General features: G+C 36.4%; 1 protein-coding gene across 1 annotated transcript in view; it reads right to left on the minus strand.

Annotated features, from left to right (window-relative positions):
• Positions 1–278: 278 nt before the first annotated feature.
• Positions 279–27,413, minus strand: part of LIPI (lipase I) — a 62,615-nt gene continuing 35,480 nt past the window's right edge. The window contains exons 5-10 of the mRNA XM_044750159.2: positions 19,631–19,720; positions 18,503–18,670; positions 16,748–16,849; positions 6,861–6,972; positions 857–1,033; positions 279–348 (exon numbers count right to left, since the gene is read on the minus strand). Coding sequence (XP_044606094.2) covers positions 279–348; positions 857–1,033; positions 6,861–6,972; positions 16,748–16,849; positions 18,503–18,670; positions 19,631–19,720 — 719 coding nt within the window. The remainder of the gene's footprint in view (positions 349–856; positions 1,034–6,860; positions 6,973–16,747; positions 16,850–18,502; positions 18,671–19,630; positions 19,721–27,413) is intronic.

The following is a 27,413-nucleotide window of genomic DNA, read 5'->3' on the forward strand; positions in this document are numbered from 1 at the left end:
GTAGAAATATGAACTCTGCCATGATGAACACAGACATCAATACTATGAGGATAAAGATAGTGGGAATATCTCTTCTGTTGTGAGGACATGGAACCAAGAAGAGTATATTAAATGGGCTAAGAAAAATACTTCTAGAGCCTGTTGTCTTCAAGAAAATGCTACCCACGCTGTCATAACAGTGTCACATTTTTTTGGAATGGAGATATTTGCAATATAACTGATAAACCAAGATAGGTGATGGTAAAACTAAAGTGTAGAGTCAGATTCTCCTCGCGCTGTTATTGTACACATGATGGAGCATCAGCATCACTCCTGTCAGAATATTCTTGGGGCTGAATCTCCAGTGATCTGTAGAATCTTAGACACAGCAGATGAAAATGCACTTTTTTCTCTCCACAAATAAAAAGTAACAAATTTGGGAGAAAGAAAAGATCATTGACAGTCATAATAACTTCTGTCTTCTGTGACCATATATCTTATCATTCAGTCATTGGACCTCATTTAAAGGATTGTATAAAAAGACTTTCAACCACTCTGTAAATATATATGCATATATGAAAATTATTGATAAATTATAAGGCAGATATTTGTCTCACTTTTGTCATTTTTGTTGTGTCTTATGAAATGATTGCGTATGTTTTTTCTTTGCTTGGGTAATGTGATTTCAAAATAAATCTCATCCAAGCAAAAAAAAGTGCATTTTGCACCTTTTAAATATTCAAATATTTATGTAAAATATAATCTAAATTACAGAATAAACAGATATTTGAGTACATGAATTCTTAAACCATTCCTTAGTAAACATATTTTGAAGTTGAAAAGATAACATATTGAAATCAAAATATAGTTTTCTTACCTTTCTGGATATGTAAGTGATTTTAACATGAGACGCTGGATGATGTATTCACACGTGGAACATCGTTGATGTGAGCTCTGAAAATATGCCAAATGAATGCTTGAAATATTTACAACATCGTTGAAAAATTGAGCAAGAATCTTGGCTTCTTGAAGTTTATAAAATGATTTGTTCTTCCTAAACAGAAAATTTGATATGCTTAGCATATTAGTAATTTAACGTATAATTTAACTTTAAAATCAATGTAATCTTAACAGTGTAGGAAAGAGAGAACAATATTAAAAGGCCAAACAATAAAATATTTGTTAATGTATTAAAATAATTTGAACAAAAATTTAAAACAATAATAATAATATATGCATCCCCTTACACAAATATTTTGGTAATACTTTTTGGGAAAACAGTCATATACCTTGTCTTTTTGACTAGGTGTCTAGATTGCACATTTGTCTAAAATTAGAGAAGTCATTTTATGCTTCTTTCTTTAGACCCCTGAACAACTATTACAGTTCCTTGAATAGACTGGCGACTCAAATAATAATCTTTTGTTGTTTTATGCCACTTTTTCAAATATTTGTCAATTAAAGTAATAATTATAAAAGCCTAAGATTCAAAAGAAAAAAATAAAGGTAGTATTTAATAAGTATGATTTCCTGAGCATTTACAATAAACCCAGAACTTTCATGTAGCGTGACATACTTGACCTCATTTAACTATTTCTACAACTCCTTTTATTAGGTACTATTAGTATGGCCATTTTACAAATGAGAAAACTGAGTATCAGAACATACAAGTGCTTTTCCTAAGCAAGTGAATGCAAAGCTGGAATGCAAACACAGCCACGTCCATGCTCTTCACCACTCTACTCAATTCCTCATCCTTATGTACTAGAAATGTGAGACCCCGCAGTCATTTAGGTCAACATGGGTCTGCTTGACTCCAAAGGGAACTGTAAAGGAGGAGGATAATGATAAGGAAGAGGAGGAAGAAAGAAAGGGAGGGAGGGAGGGAGAAGGAAGGAGGGAAGAGAGAATAAGAGAAGAGGAGAGGAGAGAAAGGAATTGTTTTTAAAATTTGTTGAAATAACTTCCTCCATTGAGGCAACAACTTGCCTGAGCAAAGGTGACAGTCTCACATAGAACAGCTGAAGAGCACCCAGTGGAACACCCAGCACTCAGGCCTCTTCTATTTGTCTCTGCTCTCCCTTCCTTTTGATTCTTCAAAGCAGCCAGGCCCATAAAAGGATGTCAGCACTCCCTCCAAAGCCCATCTGTACTCCCTCTTGGCAGAGTTACTACCTCCTCTTTCACAGAATATAGTGTCATTGGTCATATCTCTAATTTCTGGCCAAGAGCTTATCCAGGTTTCTCAGAGATACTTCAAAGTCAACATATCCAGATGGGAATGTGTTGTCTTCTCCCACAAATTCACATCCACTCCAATGGTTTCAAATGTCATCTGTTCACTCATGACCACCAAATCTCTGCCTCCAGCTGAGCCCTGTGTGCTGAGATCAAGACACAGGTATCCACTGCTATTCACCACGTCTACTTGGATATCTCAAGGATGCCTAAAGCTCAGTAGGTTCAAATCTAAAGGATATCTTCCCCAACACCCAACTCTCACTAAAAAAAAAATCCTAAAATTTCCAAATTTCCTTATCATTTTAAATGGCATCACCATGCATTACCCAAGTCACACAACTAGAATTCACCCTTGATATCATCCTCTTTCAACCCCTATATCCAATCTATCATAAATTCCTACTCACTTTGTCTATGAAAGATTCTGAATCTGCTTTGAATCCAGCCTCATTTTTGCATCTTCACTGCAAACTCTGAATCTCAGGACACCATTATTCCTTGCCTATATTCTTGCAACACCATCCTATCTTTTCACTCTCCAATCCACTGTGGTCAAATTGTTTTTCCAAAATAAAAATCTAATCCTGGCCCTAACCAGACTGCTCCAACGAATACACTTCAGTAATTTCTATTGGCCCAAACAATAAAATATAAATCCTGGAATATGTACTGCAAGTTCTAGTTCCTACAAAATCCAGATGCTCTCTACCCTTCATCTCTCTCCTTCTTTCCCTGCCTCTATTCTCAGATGTGATGAACTTCCTTCAGCTCCTGAAATGGGCTATGCTCCCTCCTGCTTCAGGATCTTTGCATTTATTGGTCCTTCTGCCTAGAATGTAGCAGAGCAGACTAACTCCTGTTCACTATTTAGGTCTCAACTAATACAAAACATCCTTAAAGAAAATTTTAGTGACCCTTATAATTCATATACCCTATTTTATGTTTCCATACACACTATAATGTGGCTAAAGACAATTTTCACAGATTTTATTTGCATACCTTTATAATTATTTGATTACCTTTATATCTTTCATTAGGCTGTAAGCTTAATGAGGGTAGGACCATGTCTATTTTTCTCATCACAGTATCCTCAGAACTTAGCATAATGCCTAGTTCAATGCAGACACTCATTAAAAGTTGTTTGAATAGAGGAATGATGAACATCATCATTTTATTTGTGTTATGTATTTCTAAAGTCTATCTGCTGCACTGGGCTGAAATTATGTAAGGACAGAAATCTAATTTGTCCAAAATTTTACCCCTAATTTCTATTACAGTTCTTGACCTACAGAAGCTTTCAAGAATTTTTGTTGAATGATTAAGTTAGCTTCTCTCCATGTATCTCCTAGCTCAGGGAATGACAACATAATTTAAATAGTCACCAAGCTTAAAACCTGAAGTCACTCTAGATTGGTTTCTTTCCTTCAATTTCACATGTTTAATTAATCATAAAAATACATCTATTCTAAACCCTAAAAACCCGCTTCCACTGACTTGGTCTAAGTTTCCATCATCTTTCATATAAATTATCACAATAGCCACCTCTCTGGACTTGTTCCGCTCTAATCTCCCCATCACTCATCCATCTTGGAAATTATTCTAACCTGAATATCCAATATTGATACACACTGTTTAAAATCCTCTATTGGCACATTAATATATTTGGCATCATATTATAATGTGGAAGTGATTTTTAGTGACATAGAAAAAATGATCACACTGTAGCATTTAGTATAAAAATCAGGATGCAGAACACATTTGCAATAAGGTCCTAATTTTTCTAAAAAAATTAATGTGTGTGTGCACAGGGGTATGTACAAGAAGAAGAAAGGAAGACAAGGAAGAGGTGGAGGAGGAATGGTTATAAACTAAATGGTGAATGTGAATATCCTTGGATGATGTAATTACAAATGAGTCTCACTTTCTACTATATAGTATGACATTTTCTATAGCAAGCAGACATTCCTATTTTAATTTTGGACAGGAAAGCCCAAAAGATCATTTAAAAGTCTTGAGGGGCCAGCCCTCTGGTACACCAGTGAAGTTTGCACATTCCACATTGGCAGCTGGGGGTTCACCAGTTCAGATCCCGGGTGTGGACGGACCTGGCACTGCTTGTCAGGCCATGCTGTGGTAGGCGTCCCACATATACAGTAGAGGAAGATGGGCACGGATGTTAGCTGAGGGCCAGTCTTTCTCAGCAAAAAAAAGAGGATTGGTGGCAGATGTTAGCTCAGAGTTAATCTTCCTCAAAAAGAAAAACAAGTCTTGACTTCCCTGGCATCTGAAACAGTTTAAATCCCAAAGCATGACTAAACTTATTAGCAAAGAATTATTAATAGAAAAACAATAAAGCCACTGGCCAGGCTTAGATGGACAGATTTACCGTGCATAGTGTTCCATATTTTACATTCCTTCATGAAAAATGCACTAATTCAAGAATTTGAATAAAATGCATCAATATTTCATGGTGCTCTGCACAGAACATGATGCTTGTAAAGGAAATCAAGACTCACAATTTCTTTGCCATCTGAACAAGTTTGAAACAACTTCTCTGGGACAGCAGGCTGTGCGCCATTACTGAACTTGGGTACTTCCCTAGCTCCACGCCTTCGAAGGCACCCTTTCTCCATTCCCTGACTGCAATACCTCCCTTCAAATGCTTCCTTGCTTCCTCCTCTGTACTAACACAGCACGTAAGTGCTTGACTACTATAAAACGTATTACTCAGCACCGTAATTATGCATTAGTCTCCTCTGATATTCTGTGACCAGCTTGAGAATCATAACACTGTTATTTTTGTTTGGATCTCCATTATTTGGTGAAAAGCCTGAATAAGTTTGGTTGGTGCTGAAAAACACTTGTTGAATAAGTGAATTCAAAAACTAATAAAGCATAATAGTAATAAATAATAGGTCATACATACGTGTGTGCCTGTATGTAAATATATATATGTATGCATGTATACACACATGATTTTAAGCAATTTAAAGTAACAAGCTATTATGCAATAATGTTATTTATTACAATACATTCAATCAGTGCTCAAAATTAAGTAGAAAGAGCTTAAAAGTTTCTCTTAGTAAAAGATGGCCCTTGATGTAACTGAAGAATTTGGATTGAAATCCTGGTTTACCTTCTTTTATCTTCTTCTTTGGGTGACTGAAAGGAAGTTGAAAGAGGGGAAAATACAAAAATAATTGGTGCTCACTCATTACCATTTCTATGCCACTATTAAATTATCTGCAATGCCTTTATTAAGTTTAAGAACATTAAATCTATAGAATATAATATTAAAAATATGTTTATCTCAAATTTTTAAAAATTTTGCCTAACTTGTAATCCAGAATATTATTTCCAAGGATGACCATGGTATTCCATGACAAAATAGTCTTTGTGTTACTTCAGTACAGAGGTTCTCAATATTTTATCATCATGGACTTCTTTTATTATCATTTTCTTTGTGAATTCTAAGGTTTTAAAGATTAATGTACAAAAAAAACTTCATGTGTTATGAGCTATGGCTACTTTTTATATTTTTATGTTGTTCTACATTTTAACTAAGGGTTCATGATAACGCTGTAAAATTAAATATAAGATTACTATTGTTTGTGATACTAATGTGCAAACAAATAAGCATGCAAGGAGTTTTTCCTGGTTCACTGTTAATGGTTGAACATGTTTGGATGTCACAATGTACTCAAGTCTAAGGTCCATCGCATATTAGATTTAATCAGTTCGGGTACTGTAGCTACCTAAACTGTGACAACAGTAAATGTTGGCTATCCCAACTGTGCCTCCTGAGATTCCCCTGATGTCAACAGTAACCAGTCTAAACTTAAACCAAGTTGTTTCTAGTCCAGGCACAATAAAATAAAGTTTATCATTGACTTCATCACTATACATGGTACCTATGAGCCTTTTGAAAACAGTTACATTATTTAATGGATTTCTAGAAGTCTAACATGGCAGGTTGGAAACCACAATTTTAACAGTAACATGCACCTTTATATCATTCTTTTGTTGAAGGGAAAATGAATTTCCTAGTTTGAGAATTTATTAAAACCCAAATACACAGTCAACAAACTCAAGCTGAGAACATTCTCTGAGATTATTAGATAACTTTAAAAATATGTATACTGACCTACCCATACAAACATAAAAAGTTAAATAGAAGATTAAGAAAAAACCAGAGTCCTCTCCTATTATTTGAGGAATTTGTGGCTAGGAGTGGTTCTCTGAAATACTGAAATTGGGGCACTCTATGGACAGAAGCACTAGATATTTATTCACAGCACTGTGAACATGACATGACTGAAAAGAGAGAGAATTAGAAGACAGGATGGTCTGAGAGCAAGAACATGAGAATGATAGTCAAAAGAGGGGGAAAAAGTCTATTTTCTCCTAACTCGTGGTTGCTAGCTGTATAACAGAAACAAGTTCTTTAGCCTCTTTCATATTTGATATCATCCTCCATAGAATAAATGAATTAGAATATAACACCCGAGATCCTTTTGATATTTAACATTTCAAGACTCACTGGATAGAAAATTTACATCGTTTGGATTATCTTCCAAAGTGAATGCTCAAGAAAATAAGCATTTAATTTACAAAAGAAAAAAATACTCAATTATACTTACTTATAGAGCCTTGCCTTTTCAACCACTCCAATCTGGTTAAATAATTTAAATGTAATATAGCCATCCTTCATAGTTTCATCCAGAGATGTGATACTGAGAACAAAATAATAGGCTACAAAACAAAAATATAGAGTGCAATTCGTATTATTTTTTAAATTTATTTTGGCACATATGCAGATATGCATGTTTGTACGTATGTATGTAATCTAGGCACATATTAAATATGCAAATAATATTGAGAGGCACTCATTTGGTACATGGGTAATATATTTTACTTCTTGTCAATTCTTAACTAGTCTTGAAAATGAGTAAAGAAAAAGCCTTCCAGACAGTCAAGGTATGGTGAAGAGTTGGCCAAACAATTAGTGAATACTAACTGGTCTACAAACCAAAAAAATTCAGAATTTAGGTCAATTAAACAATTTTTCTTTTTCAATAGCACATCTAAGGTAAATATGATAAGGTTCTTTAATTATCTGATTAATAGTCCTAGCTAAATTTGCATGGCAAATATAATTCCAAGTTTCACTGGTTGATTAGGAATGACTGTAAAATTAAACAATCCTATACAGAGTGAGCTCATGGTAGTTCTTACTCAAAATATCCCTACTAAAACTTGATATAGTATATCTTTCAGAGGCAAAGATGCTGAACTCACCTCCGTAATCAATATTGTCTGGGCTATACAGAAAGTTCTGACTCTATGTGAGTTTCCCAAGTACCTGGCACCATCCCTTAGAAGACAATGTATATACACAGAAAATGGAACGCAAATTTTCTTCTGAGAAATATTGTGCTAAAATTGCACATGCTAGGTGTTAAATGTTGCTGCTAAACAGCCAAGAATAACTTCTTGCCTTATGTCTGATGCTTAGTACTACTTCACATAAGGTAATAGATTTATGATTGGACCTCATCAATTTCGAACACAAGATACATCAAGAAATGCATCTCACTTTGAAGTGACTGCCCAGCTTTAGAGAAAACACTTTGGTTTACCTTACCCAAAAAAGTGGGCATTCAGATCTGCTCACATGATTTCTGGCAGCATGACATATTGAGATATTAGAGAATAAGCCCACCTCCTACAACAAGTACATAGAAATTCTGGATGTGCAATCTATAAATTAAAGGTACAACTAAACTCAGATGAAGGAAGGGGACATATCAAGAGGCAGAAATGAAGAGAAATTAAAGTCAAGGCTATCAGAAGGACTGAAGCCCTGGATCTCCACAGGACTTGAGAAGTGGGTGCAGCATGGAGACAGAGGCTGAAGTGTCAACTTCCATGCTGGACCAGGACATATGAGGCAAAGTGAACGAACTGAAATGAAAATCCCTGCACAGAGTCAGGGACCTTAATTCTCTGCTTCATCATTGAAAGAGGAACTTGGAAAATTCCTCCTACTGATTGTGTGTGGGTTTTAGGTGGAAAAAATGTTCCCTCCAGCTAATGCAGAACCTAAATTTACACTTGCCACTTGGTGAAGGACCCACCTCCAAAATGTACATAAAAAATGCTCCAGGATTATGGTACAAAAGTTCTGAAAAAAACAAAACCCAACTTGCTCTGAAGGGAGAATTTTGAGTAAGAGCTGACTTCTGAGGAGTTTTCTATATTAAAAGAAGACATGAATCTTTATTTTAAAATGGCACAAATATGTTTTCTTTAATTTTTAACAGAGACTTAGATTGACCACTGAGACTAGAAAATAATAAAAATACATCATGCATAAATAGATAGATCAATTGATCATTCAATAAACAAATTCAACCAGAATAAAACTCCAGATTATCTGCAGGGAACAATTAAATTGACAGTAAATGAAAACAGTAAATTTATCTGAAAACAAGAGAATTAATATTTTCAAAATGCTGAGTGAAAATAACTCTCAGTGTAAAATTCTACCCTGAACTAAATTTACATTCCAGAGTGAGGGAAAGATAAGGACATTTTCAAGGAAACAAACAAATAAACAGAAAGACTAGTAGTGATAAGTCACTAAGAGTATATTTCAGCAAGATAGAAGGTAAACTCAGAAAGAAGGAGTGAAAAAGAGAGGGGAGGACAAGATAAAATGTAGAAAACTGAAATTGGTAAATATAAATGAGCATTTGCTGTAATGACAATATTCATAATAAACATTGATTGTTAAATAACAAGTAAAATAAAATACTACAGAACATGAGATTGAAGATAGAAAAGAAGACACACGATTCAAAGGCTCTATGAGGCAAAGTGTTGTTGTGACAGAATCCAGTAAAATAGTCTGTGAGGCAACATGCATTTTTATGTATAAAGCAGAAAAGAAGCAAGTCACCAGGAAAATATAACAATCCTGGACATTTATACATCTAAAGAATCATTGCTTCAGAACACATAAAGCCAAAACCTAAACAAAGTGACTGTCTACTAAAATAAAATATTTAAATAGGACTCAAATTCTAACAAAATAGACAAAATGTCCAGGGTTTGATTGAAAATTATCCATTATGCCAAGAACAGAGAAAACCACAACTTTGGTGAGAAAGGATAATCAACTAATGCCAACACTGAGATGAATCAGATGTCAGGATTATCTGACAAGGATTTTAAAGGAGCCATCATAAAAATTCTTCAAAGTCCTTTAGAGTTTATTGAAAAAAATAAAGAAATAGAAAAATCTCAGCAAAGAAATAGAAACGGTAAAAAAATAAAAGTAGAAATTACATAAGTGAAAAATACAATAACAGATACAAAACTCACCAGATATGCTTGATAGTAGAGTGGAGATGATAGAGGACAGAATCAGTGAACTTGAGGACAGATCAATCTGCCACTCAATCTAAGCAACGGAGGGAAAACAGACTGAGGGAAAAAAATGAACAGAGCATCAGGCACATGTGGGAATGTAACAAAAGATGTAGCATCTGTATTATCAAGGTGTTAAGAGGAGAGAAAAGAGAGTGTGGTGGAAAGAATATTCAAAGAAATAATGGCTAGAAACTTTCTAAATTTGGTGAAGGAATCAAACACATAGATTCAAGAAGATGAATGAATCTGAAACAAGATAAACCTAAAGAAATCCTCACCAAGACATATCATAATTACACTTCAGAAAATTAAAAACAAAGAAAAAAAACTTGAAAGCAGCCAAAGAGAAATAATGAATTACCTACAGAAGAACGTCAATTTGAGTCACAACGGCTTTCTAATCTGAAACCACAAAGGCCAAAAGGAAGTAGCATAACATTTTTCTAGTGCTAAAAGAATAAACTCAACTCCGAATCTTTTACCCAGCCAAACTATCCTTCGAGAATAAAGGAGAAATAAAGAAACTCAGACAAAGCAAAACTAAAAGAATTTCACATTAGCAGACTCATTCCTAAATATTGTAAGAAGGAATTTCTTCAAATGGAAAGGAATTGATGAAATAAATAATCTTGGAGAATCAGAAATCAAGAGGGAACAATGGGAAGAGAAGAAATACGGATACAAACAATAGATTACCCTTTACGTCATGAATCTTATAAATCATATTTGATGACTGAAGCAAAAATTATCACATGATCTGATACTCAAGATGATGTTTAAACGTGGAAAAGGTAAAGGAACCTAAATAAAAGTGAAGTTCCCACATTTCACCTGAAGTGGTAAAACGTTGATACCACTAGACTATGAAAAATCACGTATGCGTATTGTAATTGTGGTAGACCTCCCCAAATATCTCCACGTCCTAATCTCTGGAGCCTGTGAATATGTTACTTTATATGGCAAAGGATGATTAAGATCTCAAATGGAATTGAGGTTGCAAATCAGCTGCCCTTAAAATAGGGACATTATCTTGAATTATCCAAGTAGACTCAATGCAATCACAAGACCTTAAAAGCAGAAGAAGACAGAAGAGAGTCAGAAAAAGAGATGTGATGCAGAAGAAAGGTCTAAGAGATGCAACGTGAAGACTCAACCCAGCATTGTGGAAGAAGAGGCCACAACCCAAGGAATGCAGACAGCCTCTTGAAGTTCAAAAGGTCAAGGAAACAGATTCTCCCTTGGAGCTTCCATAAAGGAATGTGGTCTTGCTGACTCCTTGATTTTTGCACAGTGACACTTGTGTCACATTTCTGACCTACAGAACAGTAGGATAATAGATTTGTGCTCTTTTAAGCCACTAAGGTTGTGTAATTTGTCATGGTAGTGATAGAAAATGAATAAAGATTTTGGTATGACGAGTGGGATTCTGCTATAACAAATATTGAAGAATGAGGACGTGGCTTTGAAATTGGCAATGAGCAAAATATGGAAGAATTTTGAGGAGCATAGTAGAAAAGCCGAGGTTACTTTGAACATATTGTTAGTGGGAATGTAGATATTAACTACTCTGCTAGTGAGGACTCAGAAGGAAGTAATGAGCACGTTATTGGAAACTGAAAGAAAAAGAATTCAGGCTATATAGTCACAGAAAACTTAGTGGAATTATGCCCTGAAATTATGCGGAAAGCAGAAAGTGTAAAGGAAGAAACTGGACATTTAGCTGAAGGGCTTTCTATGCAAAGGTGTGGCCTTGTTTCTTATTGGTGTTTATGGTAAAATGTGAGATGAAAGACAAAAATTGAGATAAAAGTGCTAAAAACAAATCCTGCACTGACAATTTGAAAAATCCTTTCCTATCAAGTTTATAAAAGATACTAAAACTAAGAGATTCACCATCAGGAAATCATATTCTTAAGAAAATGTTAAGAGTGTGGATGGACAACCTTTTGCTTTAGAAAGATCAAAAAGAATATTCAGTAACATAAAAGGCTCTTTGAAAAGATTAAGTGTGTGACCCATAGATTCCCTCAGCCATCTCAGCAGAGAAAAAACATAGAGATAGGATTATCTAGACTTTTCTTTTTTCTTTATGTTTGGAGGAGGCTCTTATCTAATGGAATGAAACTCTGTGACATACATGGAGATCTACAAGGTTTTTGAGAATGTTGCAGCAGCATAAATACTGCCAGGTTGGACTGAAAGGAACAGAGCAGAGCGTACAAAATAAAGAAGGTTGTGAGACCCCTAAAATCCTACAGGCAAGAAACAAGCTGATAAAACTACGCAGCTGCAAGCATATGACAGCATTCATACCAAAATAATAATAAAAAAGAAGAAGAAGAACTCTGAGAGCCTAGAACATGGAACTGTGAACCCAGGAGGCAGAACCCAGAGGGAATAAACCACAGAGGATTATTCCCATGTCTTGAAACCAAATGAAATTTGCCTCGATGGACTGTAAAATTGCTGGGGACCATTGACTCCGTTTTCTTTTCATTTTCTTGCTTTTGAAGAGGAATGTTTATAACTGTTATCCTACGCCTGTCTCAACATTGCATTTTGGGAGCAGGTAACTTGATTCTTGACTTTCACAGGCTCCCAAACAGAGGCAAATTGTGCCCAAGGATGGATTCTATCTAGAGCCTCAGTCAATTCTGATTAAGATTTAGAATTGAATGATACAATTTAGAACTTTTTATCTGATGAGTTTAGATGAGATTTTTTACTTCGAGTTGATGCTGAAATGAATTGATGATGTTGGAGACCAACCAACAGAATCTTATTGACATATATAGAACGCTCTAATCAACAAAAGCACAATACACATTTATTTCAAAGGCCTAAGAAGCATTTATCCAAACAGACCATATCTTGGGCTATAAAAAACCTCAACAAGTTTAAAAGAATTGAAATCATACAGAGCTTGTTCTCTAATCATAATGACACGAAATTAGAAATAAATAACAAAAAAAACAGGAAAATCTCTAAAGTTGTGGAATTGAACAACACGCTCATAAATAACCCATGGCCAAAGAAGAATTCTCAAAAAAGAAATACATAGAATCGAGTGAAAAGGAAAATACAATGTATCATAACATGTGGGATACAGTTAAAGCAGTGCTAAGAGAGAAATTCATAGCATTACAAATGAAGAAATATCTCAAACCAATAATCTAATTTCCTGTCTCAAGGAAATAGAAAATGAAGAACAAAGTAAATCCAAAGAAAGCAGCAGGAAGGATGTAAAAAGGAACAGAGCAGAAATCAGTGAAACTTCATACAGGAAAGCAGTAGAAAATCAATTAAGCAAAAAGCTGGTTCTTGAAAAATAACTATAATTGATAAACTTCTACAACACAGACAAAAATAAAAAGAAGACATGAATAACCACTATTAGTGATGAAATAGAAAATATTACTACAGATCCTGTAGTAATTAAAAAGGTAATAAAGAAACAGTACAAACAACTTTATGCTCATAAATTTGACACCTTAGAAGAAATCGACCAATTCTTTGAAAACCACACACTACAAAAACTCAACCAACGTGTAATTGACAATTTGAGTTACCCTATAACCACTGAAGAAGTTAAATTCATAACTAAAAAGCTCCCCAAAAAGAAATCTTGAGGCCCAAATGAATGCACTGAAAAATTCTACAAAACATTTAAATGAGAATTAACACCAAATTTCACAATATATTCCAGAAAATAATGGAGGAGGGAACACTTGCCAACTCTTTTTAGGAACTAGTGTTGCCCTTGTATGAAGACAACATTACTCCTATGACAAAACTGGACGAAGACAGCATGAAAAAGAAAACTATGGACAAATCATCTCTCATGAACTTAGACACAAAGTACTCAACAAAATATTAACAAACCAAATCCAACAATGTATAAAATTTGTGCATTTGTACACTATGACTAGGTTGGATTTATTACAGGAATGCAAGCCTGGCACACCTTCTGGAATCAACCAGTGTAATCCAATATTTCAACAAATTAAAGAAAAAAATCATATGATCATATCAATGATGCAAAAAAGCATTTGACAAAATCCAACACACACTTATGAGAAAAACGCAGCATTAAGAACAGAAAGGAAGAACAGAAAGTCTTCAACTTTATAAAGAATATCTACAGAAAAGCTACAGATAACAGCTTACTTAATAGTGAAAAACTGAATGCTTTCCCTCTAAGACTGGAAATAAGGCAAGATGTCTACTCTCACAATTCTTATTCAGCATAGCCACTGAAATAAGTCAAGAAAAAGAAATAAAATGCATACAGATTAGAAAGGAAGAAATAAATTTTCCCTATTTTCTCTATTTGTAGTTGACATGATTGCTACATAGAAAATTCCAAGAAATCTATTTAAAAAATCCAAGAAATAATAAATAAATTCAGCAAGCTCCCAGGAAGCAAGTTCAATACAGAAGATCAATCACATTTCTGTATGGTAACAATGAACATGGGGATATAGAAATTTTAAAACGTCATTTACCATCACTCAAAAAAGAGAGAAATACTTAAATATACATGTAACAAAAGATGCACAGCATCTGTATGCTGAAAATTCTAAAATGCTGATGAAAGAAATCAAAGAATCAAAGTAAATGGAGTAACATAACATGTTTATGAAGCAGAAGACTCAACATGTTATAGACATCAGTTCATCCCAAATTGATCTATAGATTTAACACAATTTCTATGAAAGTCTCAGTCAAGTTTTTGCAGACATAGACAACTTTATTTTAAATTTATATTGAAAAGCACATACCCTAGAATATTTACAATAATCATGACAAAGAAGATTAAGGAGGAAATAGTCACTCCATCTGATAATAAGGCTTCCTACATAGCTATAGTCAGAACTTAGGGCTCAGCAAGGAGTTCTTTGACAGCAAAATCATGTTACGTTATAAGAAAAAATGATCAATTAGACCTCATCAAAAGTAAACACTTTTGGGACCGGCCTGGTGGCATAGTGGTTAACTTCACGCGCTCCACTTCAGTAGCCTGGGGTTCACAGGTTCGGATCCTCATCACAGATCTACACACTGCTCATCAAGCCATGCTGTGGCAGCATCCCATATACAAAATAGAGGAAGATTGGCACAGATGTTAGCCAGGGACAACCTTCCTCACCAAAAAGAAAAAAAAGGGAAACACTTTTGCTCTGCAAAAGTGAAGATATGAAGAAGAAGAAAAGACAGTTAAGTTACAGACTCTGAGAAAATGTTTGCAAACCAAATATCCAACAAGGACCACTCTCTAAAATATATAAAGAACTCTCAAAACTCAACAGTTAAAAAAAAAATTGAATTGCATATGGGCAAAAAAACAAACACACCTTTCACCAAAGAGGATATACAGAAAAGATATTCAGTATTATCAGCCATCAGGGCAATAAAAATTAAAACTGCAATAAGGTATCACTATGTGCCTATCAAAATAGACAACATTTTACAAATAACGACAGCACCAAATGCTAGCACGAAATCAGAGAAACTGGATTACTCATACATTGCTGGGGGGAATGTAAACTGGAACAGCCACTCAGAAAAACACTTCATCAATTTCTTATAAAGCTAAATGTGCAATTAGCTTATGGGTCAGCAACTGTATACCTGGGCCTTTATAAGAGAGAAATGAAAACTTATATTCATACAAAAACTTGTACACAGATATTCATGGCATCTTTATTCATAACAGCCAAAAACTAAAAAATCCCAATGTCCTACAATAAATGAACAATTAAACAAACTGTAGTACATGCATTCCATGGAATATTACTCAGCAATAAAAAGGAATGCATTACTGATACATGCTACAACATGAGTGAAGCTTCAGAGAATGATTCTGAGGGGAAAAAGGCCAATTAAAAGATCACATGCTGAACTATTCCCTTTATACAACATATTCAAAATGACATTTTAGGAATGTATTCATTTGCGCCGGGGATGGGAGGGGAATATATGTGGTTATAAAAGTGCCACAAGGGAATCATTGTGATGGTGGAATTGTTCAATATTTTCATTGTCGTGGTAGATATATAGCCCTCTAAGTGTGACTGAATTGTATAGAGCTAAAAATACACACACACACACACACACCCCACACACACATACGAATGTGTGCGGAAATCTGAATAAAATGATGAACTGTATCAAAGTCAAAACCGTGGTAGTCACATTATATTATTCTATAGTGTTGTGAAATTTTACCATTGAGGAAAACTGGATAAAGTCTGCACAGGATCTCTCTGTATTATTTCTTCTATCTCCATGTGAACCTAAATTTGACTCAATAAAAATTTTAACTTAAAAAATGGATAGGCCCAATTCTGAATGATAGGACACATTGCCAACATTTAAGGAATTATAATATCTTAAAATTGATAGCAAGTGTTACTGTAAGATATTAACAATAACTGATCCAAAAATATTTTTAAATCTGAGAATCTATTTTAAATATTTATCCCCCAGTAACCAAGGTCAAGGTCAGTGGCTGAAAATTTCACAAGATTCTTCATATAAAAGAATTTATTTTTATTTATAAACCACTTCCAGCTTTTCACCTCTAAACAGAATAATTTTGCTTTCTTTAATAACTCTTCATAAATCTAATTATTTAATACATTTCTATGAGATTATCTTTTGTTCTTCAAACTTTCTCCTTCTGTCTAACTGACTGTAAACGTGTTAGGAGGATTATTATTTACCCACTATTTTTGTATTTATGTAGTTTAGTTTCAGTTCCCAAAGAGGTGTTAATAGTGTAGACAGATGTCTTAAACTCTGTAAACTGGCATACACTGACATAACTCTCAGGGTGGGAAGGATAAATCACACAAATTTGCAGGAAAAAACAAACGACTTTGATTGTTTCTTTGGGAAAATATTACCCAAAGCATATGTTCATTTTATCTAAAGGATCAGGTCCTTACTTGAATTTGTCCAACTGGCTCTAACAAATTTTAAAGTTCTTTGAAAGGACATGATGGAATTTGAGTGAGCAAAAAGATCATTTTGGGTAAAATATAAGTAAGAATATAAAATAAATCATTTGGGAAAACTATCAACAACTTACTACAGAATGGATTTGCGCCAGTAGTATCCAAGAACACAGAGGTCTGAAATCTTCCAGCTGTTTTTTCTTTTAAAACATCTTTCCATAACTCAGCTTGATAACCTGAGATTTGAGAAACAGAATGTTAGAAATTGGACTTCCATCAAATAGTATACAAAATTTTCAAATTACTAAACGAACTAAAGGACCAATGTATTACAATAAAATTATAATAGTCATTTGTGGATTTTTATAACTTAAAAATCATTTTTCAAAGAACTTCACATTCTGTTTATTTTTAATTAAAATAATGACTCTTAAATTCAAGACACAAATAAATCCACTCCTTGGAATTCTTAACAGAGCTTAATACGGCTACAGTCCATTTGTAGCAGTTTTTACTGTTATATTATAAATTCAGAATTTTACTTGTAACTGTTTTTAATAAATTCAGCAGAATAAACTGATTAGAGAAAACAAAATTTAGCTCCATGAGTACAGCCTCCAATTCTCCTATATATACATTCATACAGATATGCTACACATGTGTGTACACTGTATATGCTATATATATATTCTAGAGAGCATCTATACATACCATATATTGTGCATATAACATATATATTTCAGATACATACATTATTTGTACATATAGAATACATATTATACACACACACACCTATATATATAAATGCTTCCCACTTCATGTATTCATCTGTTCCTACATTGCTACCTCCAAATTTGAGATTTGATTATCGTAGAAAGAATATTGAACTACTTCACTCTCGTGCTCACTTGTGCCCTTAATCAACCCATATATTCACACTGGGCCACAATTTTATCATTTATATGGAAAAGAAATGGGACCAGAAAAGCAATTCCCAACATGAGGTCTGAAGAAAACTAGTCTCACAAGATGCCTTGTGGACAGAAGGGGTCCATGAGAAAATAAGTCTGGCAAAGCCTGCAGAGTGCATTTCTCTCCTAGCAGTTCTCTGGGTGTGCTAGAATAGCCTCCTGCTGAAGAACACTGCAGGAGGCTGTTTCATTCAGCCTTTGTAACTGCTCCCTATTTCTCTGAGCGCCTTTAGCTTTGGAAACATTTCTGGCAGATTCTGTCATGACACTGATCAAATGTTTACATGCTCATGATATGCTGGGGATCTGGTCTTCTCTTGGGAAAACCTGAACAAATAGCCTCTGCCTCTGAGATTCTTTCCAGCTCTAATATTCCATTTTACGTGGATTCTTTTTCTCCATAATTCCCCATCAGCAGGTTTTAGTTATCAGAAGTTTCAAGACTTAACTGCTCTAGCCAAGCTTTATCAATTTAGGAGGTGCGAACCATGTATGAGTCATGTCTACTGGCTAATAGCTAACTATGGTTCACACTTCTTCACTTGCTCTTAAGACATATTTTTTAAAAAGCCCTCAGTGCCACTAGGAATGCATAAGTCTCCTTCTTTCAGTGGAAATACAGATGGATGACACACAGTGAGATCCTTTCGAATATCATGAACAAGGAACATCATGAGATGACCAAATTTGCCCACTACACTGAGCAGAGAAAGGAAGTTGATCAAGTTCCTCTCACTAAATGCCTTAAAAATATTTAGTAGGAAATGAACTATTTTCTCTGGCTGTTCCACAGATAATTTTGCCATAAAATGTTAATACATTCACAAGTAAATACGAAAGCTTCCAGCAGAACCACTAACACAATTATGTTACTCATTTTCCACAAAGAATTATAATAATTATAACAATCTCTCTTACCTAGCCTAGGACACGATTTTGTCTTAAAGTTGTCACAATCCACACATGACCCAGTTTTGTAATCTTTGTATGAATTACAAGGAAATGAAATAAAATTGCAGTTTGTTTCCAAAGTGGCCATGAACAAGTACACTGCTCTCTGGTGGTCACATTTAATGAAGTCAATTCCTTTAAGTGTTAAAAATCAAGCAAAAGAATTATAGATGTATTAAGCCAAGTTCAAGTAAATTAGAGAAAACCTAAAGATTAAGTTCTACTCAATACAGTGTACTTTATGAATATTAAAGTGTTGACTTCAATACAGAGTTTTAGCTCAAGCAACTAAACAAATGGTACTATTGAAAACTAAAATTTAGTATGTCTTTTATGTGAGATTTATAAGAAATTTTTCTAAAGTAATAACACAGCAAAATGTTTGATTTCAATAATTTAACAAGCTGTACAAACATAGTGCTACCCCACAATAACTGGTGTACACATCTCTCCCTTCTAATCCCAGACCCCTGACATTTCTTCTCAGTGTCAGAGATGACTATGACAGGTGAAGTGAAAACCTTCCTTTCCCAGCTTCTCACATCTTTATCCCTTTGACAAAACTTCTCTGTCTGCAGCGGCCTTCAGTGATGTGTTACTTGACCTGTTGCCACTGCAGACCTCAGAACATTTCTCTCTAAGGCTCTGAAGTGAGCCAAATTCCACACCTGGAGTAGTTGCTCATCTATTTATGTACAGAACAACCAAGCACAGAAGTTTATAAATCTGTGTTTGTGCAGTACTACAGTGATGGTAAAGATTAAATCCTGAGACCGAACTTGAGTTGTATAACACTTTAGCTATATTTGCTTCTTCAATGACTTATAACTTTTCTCTTAATGTTTAAAATGGTGAACTAAAACTGTTGAAACTATAATGGATAGGTCTCATCCATGACCTAAAATGATGTCTACTGGTAACCTTTATGAACTGAGAAGGATCAAATTAAGCCATTTTTCACCAATAAACTCTCCTGAATCATGGGCAATGGTAATCCAAATCTTGCCTACAGATTAAGAGGGAAAAAAGTAAATAGCTTTTCTTTCATCATTTTGAATCATAAGTAAAATTAATTCAAAAATACTATTGGTATACCTGAAAAAATTGATTTAGGACAGCCAGGTTGTTTTTTTCCTCCATTTGGATAAAAATCTATATGTCCCAAGGGTTCTTTAATGCCTAAACCTGAGAAAAAAGCACAGTACCTGTGATGAACTCTTGAGAGAGATCAGCAGTAGATTAGCATAACAAAGATAAATACTTGGGTCAGACACTAAGGATTAAGATGCAGCAACTTGATTTAGTTCTAATATGGAACAGAACAAGATAACAGCTGCTGAGGTGTTGGCAGAGCATGATAACACTGGGCACATGCGTTAAGCCGGAGGTGAGTCAGCATATAATGAAAGACAAAGGACAACTTAGATGACTTCCTTAGAACTCCCTAGAATCCAAAGAAGCACGTGTGTGATTTGATTGTGACAGTGGTGAGGGTATGCTAACCAATCTCTCTTTACATTCCATCATCTATTTAGCTTGCGGAATTTCAACAAGAAAGGACAGTCTCCTAGATATGATGAAAAAAAAGTCCAATCATTTTGGAGATGTTTAAAATTTCCTCATATGTGAACTCAACACGGAGTTCTAAGACTAGGGGTTCCAGATTTGGAGCCACCATTTTCTCCAACCTGCCACTGAAGTAGAATCAAACCAGGACTGCTCAGGCATTAGGGAGAAGCAAAAGACTATTATTAACTTACAAGCAGCCCTTAATTCAGGCATGTCATTTCCCTTCTCGCAGATGGAGGGGATAGAGTGGGTTGCTCTGCTTAAGTCATTCATTCCCTTGGTTTCAAGAAGGGTGGGGAGAGCAGATGTGGCTTTTTAATTTCTTTTTATTATAAAATATAACACATACAGAAAAGAACATATAACATAAAGCTAAAGATTAATTATTATAAAGCAAATAGCCATTTAGCTACCACATCTATGTCAAGAAACCAAGAAAGGGGGCGGGACCAAGATGACGGAGAGAGTGGTCTTTGTCTCTCCCCCGTCGAATCCACAACTAATTGGACATTCACCGATTAACAAAGGATACCCAGATAGCATCTCAAGATGCCTAAAAGTTTCATGCTACTACACATTGGAAGGTGGATGGACTTCCCCCAGGGAGGAGGTGGAAATAGGTGAAAACTCTCCGACCCTCGACCCCCGACCCCCGGACAGCCTAGTTCCTGCAGGAGGCTCTCTTCCAGCTGACTCCCCCATAGCATCGCCACACACCAAGGGTGGGAGTGTGCACTCACCAGTGAAGCGACGGTGGAAACAGGTGACAACAGCCCTACCCAAGACCCCCGTGATCACACCTAAGCCCAGGGGGAATCCCCAGGGTCCCGCACCCACCGGCAGGGAAGGCCTCTGCTCGCCATTAGCAGGGAGGCCCTGCCCAGAAGCCAGAACAAAGAGAAGCTCCTGGCGGGTCCGGCACAGCACCAGACCACAAGCTGCGGCTGGGCTCACGGTCTCCGGTGCACGGGTCAGTGCAGGGGGCGCCCAGACTTCCCGTAGAGGTGCTTGGGGACACAGTCGGAGCTCCAGTGCCTGGCTCTGCGGCGCAGGGGAAGGCTCCGGGGTCCCGCACCTCTCCAGCAGGGAAAGCCTCTGCTCACCATTAGCAGGGAGGCCATGCCCAGAATCCAGGACAAAGGGAAGCTCCCGGTGAGCAGATTCCCCAGCATGGCACCAGACCGTAAGCTGCTGCTGGGCTCACGGTCTCCAGCACATGGGTTGGTTCAGGGGTGCCCGGACTTCCTGTGGACGCGCTTGGGGACTGGGTGGAGCTCCAACACCCAGCTCTGCAGCCTGGGGGCACGCTCCAGGGTCCCGCACCCCCCCAGCAGAGAGGGCCTCTGCTCGCCATTGGCAGGGAGGCCCAGCACAGCATTCGGAACACCAGGAAGCTCCCTAGAGCAGAATTCCCCACAAGGCAGCAGCTTACAAGCCACCACCAGGCCCATAGACTCTGGCCATGTCCCAGACAAGGCAAGGGGCTCCCAGAGATCCTGTGAGAGTAAAGTTGGGCAGAGTAGAGCTCCGGTGAAATGGCTACATAGCCCGGGGGGAACTCCAGGTTCCTACAGCAGCCTCAGTGAAAGCCTCTGCACAGCACTAGTGGAGAGGTCCCGACTGGCAATGGGAAGGCGGGAAGGCCCTGGGGCAAAAGCAGTACAGCTAGGTGAGCTAACGATAGACTGCAGAAGATACCCATGGCTCTGCTGGGACCTATAGTGGACAAGTGTGATCTGGTGGGCTCTGTTAGGGACAAATCGGCGATTATAGGTGATCCTGCTCCTGGCTGATGGGAAAGCCCACAACACCGCTGCAGAACACAAGGAGGGAGCGCGTCAAAGTGGGCTGCAACAGTAGGCACCAGCAGCCTGAGGCCCCCTTGCTATTGCCCCCACAACCGATGAGGGACCCACAGGACCACTGTGACTACAAGGAGGGGTCCAGGTACAGTCAGTAACAGCTGACAGGGTTCCTGGTTGGTGCAGTCTAAACAGCTGCCCCCCCCCCCACACCAGTTGCAACAAGTGGAAGCAGCAACTAAACTCTATCTCTATGCAGAGGCACAGATCCACGCCATCAAGCAGTATGAAAAAATATATTAAATCTCCAGAACAGAAGAAAAATGATAAGCACCCAGAAAACAATCCCAAAGACAATGAAATCTATAACCTAAATGACGATGATTAGAAAAGAGCCATTATTAAAAAGCTAAATGAGTTAAAAGAGAATTCAGATAGACAACTCAATGAGTTCAGGAGCTATGTCACAAAAGAGCTTGACACTATAAAGAAGAACCAATTAGAAATACTGGAGATGAAGAAGACAATGGAAGAGATTAAGAAAAATCTGGACTCTCTGAACAGTATGGTTGATAATATGGAGGACAGAATTAGCAATTTGGAGGATAGGAATATAGAAATGCTGGAGACAGAGGAGGAGAGAGAACTAAGACTAAAAAAAAATGAAGAAACTCTCCGAGAATTATCCAACTCAATTAGGAGATGCAACATAAGGATTATAGGTATACCAGAGGGAGAAGAGAAGGAGAAGGGGGCAGAAGGCCTGTTCAAAGAAATAATAGCTAAGAACTTTCCAAACTTGGGAAGAGAGATGGACCTTCATGTGACAGAAGCCAATAGATCTCCAAACTTTATTAACACAAGAAGACCAACCTCAAGGCATATAGTAGTGAAACTAGCAAAAGTCAACGACAAAGAGAAAATAGTAAGGGCAGCCAGGCAGAAGAAAATAACTTACAAAGGAAACCCCATAAGGCTATCAGCAGATTTCTCAGGAGAGACCTTACAGGCTAGAAGAGATTGGAATGAAATATTCAAAACTCTGAAGGACAAAAACCTGCAGCCAAGAATACTCTACCCAGCAAAAATATCCTTCAAATACGACGGAGAAATAAAAACTTTCCCAGATAAACAAAAGTTAAGGGAGTTCATCACTACAAAACCTCCTCTGCAAGAATTGCTCAGGAAGAAACTCATTCCTGAAAAATCAAAAAAAGTAAAGGGGTTACAAAATCCAGAACAAAGGAGATAAGCAGAAGGACAATAACACAAAGTAACAGCTCTCCATCAGGACAAAATGCAAAAGAACCGGAAAACAAGTGATAAAATTGCAACAGTAGGCCCCCACATTTCAATAATCACTGTCAACGTGAATGGATTGAACTCTCCAATCAAAAGGCACAGAGTGGCAGGATGGATCAAAGAACAAGATCCAACAATATGCTGCCTCCAGGAAACACACCTCAGCCCCAAAGATAAACACAGACTCAAAGTGAAGGGATGGAAGACAATACTCCAAGCTAATAATGAACAAAAGAAAGCAGGTGTTGCCATACTTATATCAGACAAAGTAGACTTCAAAGCAAAACAGATAAAGAAAGACAAAGGGGGCAGTATATAATGATAAAAGTGACTCTACACCAAGATGACATAACACTTATAAATATATATGCACCTAACACAGGAGCACCAAAATTCATAAAGAAACTATTAACAAAACTAAAAGGAGACATCAACAGCAATACAATAATAGTAGGGGATCTCAACACCCCATTAACACCAATGGACAGATCATCCAAACAAAAATCAACAAGGAAATTATAGAATTAAATGAAAAATTAGATCAGTTGGACCTAATAGATATATATAGGACACTTCATCCAAAAACAGCAGGTTACACATTCTTCTCAAGCACACATAGAACATTCTCAAGGGTAGACCATATCTTGGGAAACAAAGCAAGCATCAATAAGTTCAAGAGGGTTGAAATAATATCAAGCATCTTTTCTGATCACAATGCTCTGAAACTAGAAATCAACTACAAGAATTGGGCTGGGAAAGGGCCAAAAATGTGGAGACTAAACAACATGCTAATGAACAAACAATGGATTATTGAAGGAATTAAAGAAGAAAACAAATATATCTGGAGACAAATGAAAATGAAAACACACACTACCAAATTATTTGGGACTCAGCAAAGGCAGTCCTAAGAGGGAAATTCATTGCAATACAGGCTCACCTCAATAAGCAAGAAAAATCTTACATAAGCAACCTCAAACAACACCTAATGGAATTAGAAAAAGAAGAACAAACAAAGCCCAAAGTCAGCAGAAGGAGGGAAATAATAAAAATTAGAGCAAAAATAAATGATATTGAAACGAAAAAGACAGTAGAAAGGATGAATGAAACAAAGAGTTGGTTCTTCAAAAAAAATAACAAAATCGACAAACCCTTAGCCAGACCCACTAAACAAAAAAGAGAGAACTGTCAAATAAATAAAATTAGAAATGAGAGAGGAGAAATCACAACAGATACCAAAGAAATACAAAGGATCATAAGAGAATACTATGAAAAACTATATGCCAACAAATTGAACAACCTAGAAAAAATGGATAAATTCCTAGACTCATACAACCTACCCAAACTGAATCAGGAAGAAACAGAGAATCTGAATAGACCAATCACAAGTAAAGAAATAGAAACAGTAATCAAAAACCTCCCCAAAAATAAGAGTCCAGGGCCAGACAGCTTCTCTGGAGAATTCTACCAAACATTCAAAGAAGATTTAATACCTATCCTTCTCAAACTGTTCCAGAAAATAGAGGAAGTTGGAGCACTCCCAAATACATTCTATGAAGCAAACATCACTCTGATCCCCAAACATGACAAAGACAACACAAAGAAGGAAAACTACAGGCCAATATCACTGATGAACATAGATGCAAAAATCCTCAACAAAATTTTGGCAAACTGAATACAGCAATATATCAAAAAGATTATACACCATGATCAAGTGGGATTTATACCAGGGACACAGGGACAGTTCAACATCCGCAAGTCAATCAACATGATTCAGTGCATTAACAAAATGAGAAACAAAACCACATGATCATCTCAATAGATGCAGAGAAAGCATTCGACAAGATCCAACATCCATTTATGATAAAAACCCTCAATAAAATAGGTATAGAAGGAAAGTACCCCAACATAATAAAGGCCATATATGACAAACCCACAGCCAACATCATACTCAACGGACACAAACTGAAACCCATCCCTCTCAGACCAGGAACAAGACAAGGGTGCCCACTTTCACCACTCTTATTCAACATAGTACTGGAGGTTTTGGCCAGAGCAATTTGGCAGGAAAAAGAAATAAAAGGAATCCAAATAGGCAACGAAGAAGTAAAACTCTTGCTGTTTGCAGATGACATGATCTTATATATAGAAAACCCCAAAGAATCCTTAGAAAAACTATTAGAAACAATCAACAGCTACAGCAAAGTTGCAGGGTATAAAATCAACATACATAAATCAGTAACATTTCTATATGCTAACAATGAACTAACAGAAAAAGATCTCAAGAACTCAATCCCATTCACGATCGCAACAAAAAGAATAAAATACCTTGGGATAAATTTAACCAAGGAAGTGAAAGATCTATACAATGAAAACTACAAGATCTTCTTGAAAGAAATCGATGACGACATAAAGAGATGGAAAGACATTCCATGCACATGGATTAGAAGAATAAACATAGTTAAAATGTCCATACTACCTAAAGCAATCTACAGGTTCAACGCTATCCCAATCAGAATTCCAATGTCATTCTTTACAGAAATTGAACAAAGAAGCCTAAAATTCATATGGGACAACAAAAGACCCTGAATTGCTACAGCAATCCTGAGAAAGAAGAACAAAGCTGGAGGCATCGCAAACCCTGACTTCAAAACATACTACAAAGCTACAGTAATCAAAACAGCATGGTACTGGTACAAAAACAGATACACAGATCAATGGAACAGAATTGAAAGCCCAGAAATAAAACCTAACATCTATGGACAGCTAATCTTTGACAAAGGAGCTGAGGGCCTACAATGGAAGAAAGAAAGTCTCTTCAACAAATGGTGCTGGGAAAACTGGACAGCCACATGTAAAAGAATGAAAATCGACCATTATTTTTTACCATTTACTAAAATAAACTCAAAATGGATCAAAGACCTAAAGATTAGGCCTGAAACAATAAGTCTTCTAGAAGAGAATATCGGCAGTACACTCTTTGACACCAGCTTCAAAAGAATCTTTTCGGACACCATAACCCCTCACATGAGGGAAACAATAGAAAGAATAAACAAATGGGACTTCATCAGGCTGAAGAGCTTCTTCAAGGCAAGGAAAAACAGGATTGAAACAAAAAAACAGCCCACTACTTGGGAAAAAATATTCACAAGTTATTTATCTGACAAAGGGTTAATCTCCATAATATACAAAGAACTCACACAACTCAACAATAAAAAATCAAATAACCCAATTACAAAATGGGCAGGGGACATGAACAGACATTTCTCCAAAGAAGATACACAGATGGCCAATAGACACATGAAAAGATGCTCATCATCACTAATCATCAGGGAAATTCAAGTCAAAACTACACTAAGATATCACCTTACACCTGTTAGAATGGCAAAAATATCCAAAACCAAGAGTGACAAATGTTGGAGAGGCTGTGGTGAAAAGGGAATCCTCATACACTGTTGGTGGGAATGCAAACTGGTGCAGCCACTATGGAAAACAGTATGGAGATTCCTCAAAAAGTTAAGAATAGAAATACCTCATGGCCCAGCCATCCCACTACTGAGTATCTATCCTAAGAACCATGCACCCCTATGTTCATCGCAGCATTATTCACAATAGCCAAGTCATGGAACCAACCTAAGTGCCCAGCAACTGATGATTGGATAAAGAAGATGTGGTATATATATACAATGGAATACTACTCAGCCATAAAAAAGGACAAAGTCGTCCCATTCACAACATGGATAGACCTTGAGAGTATTATGTTGAGTGAAATAAGCCAGACAGAGAAAGACGAACTCTGTATGACTCCACTCATAGGTGGTAGTTAACATATGGACAAAGAGAACTGATCGGTGGTTGCCACGGGAAAGGGGGGTGGGGGAAGGGCACTAGGGGTGAAGTGGTGTACCTACAACATGACTAATAATGATGTACAACTGTAATTTCACAAGGATGTTAACTTTCATAACCTTAATAAAAAAAATTAAAATAAAAAAAGAAACCAAGAAATAGCTCCTAGAGGCCCCCAGTGTGCCCTTGCCAATCACCATCTTCTCTCATTCCTCTAAGAATAATAATCATCCTTTCTTTTAATAAAACCTTTTTTTTTTTTTTTGCATTCTTTACCATTTAAGAATGCCTCCCAAAACATTATAGTTTCTATTTACATATTTTGGAAATATATATAAATTGACTCATATTTCATGTAT

The sequence above is a fragment of the Equus asinus genome, chromosome 18, assembly GCF_041296235.1.
Source record: "Equus asinus isolate D_3611 breed Donkey chromosome 18, EquAss-T2T_v2, whole genome shotgun sequence".
Taxonomy (NCBI): Eukaryota; Metazoa; Chordata; class Mammalia; order Perissodactyla; family Equidae; genus Equus; species Equus asinus.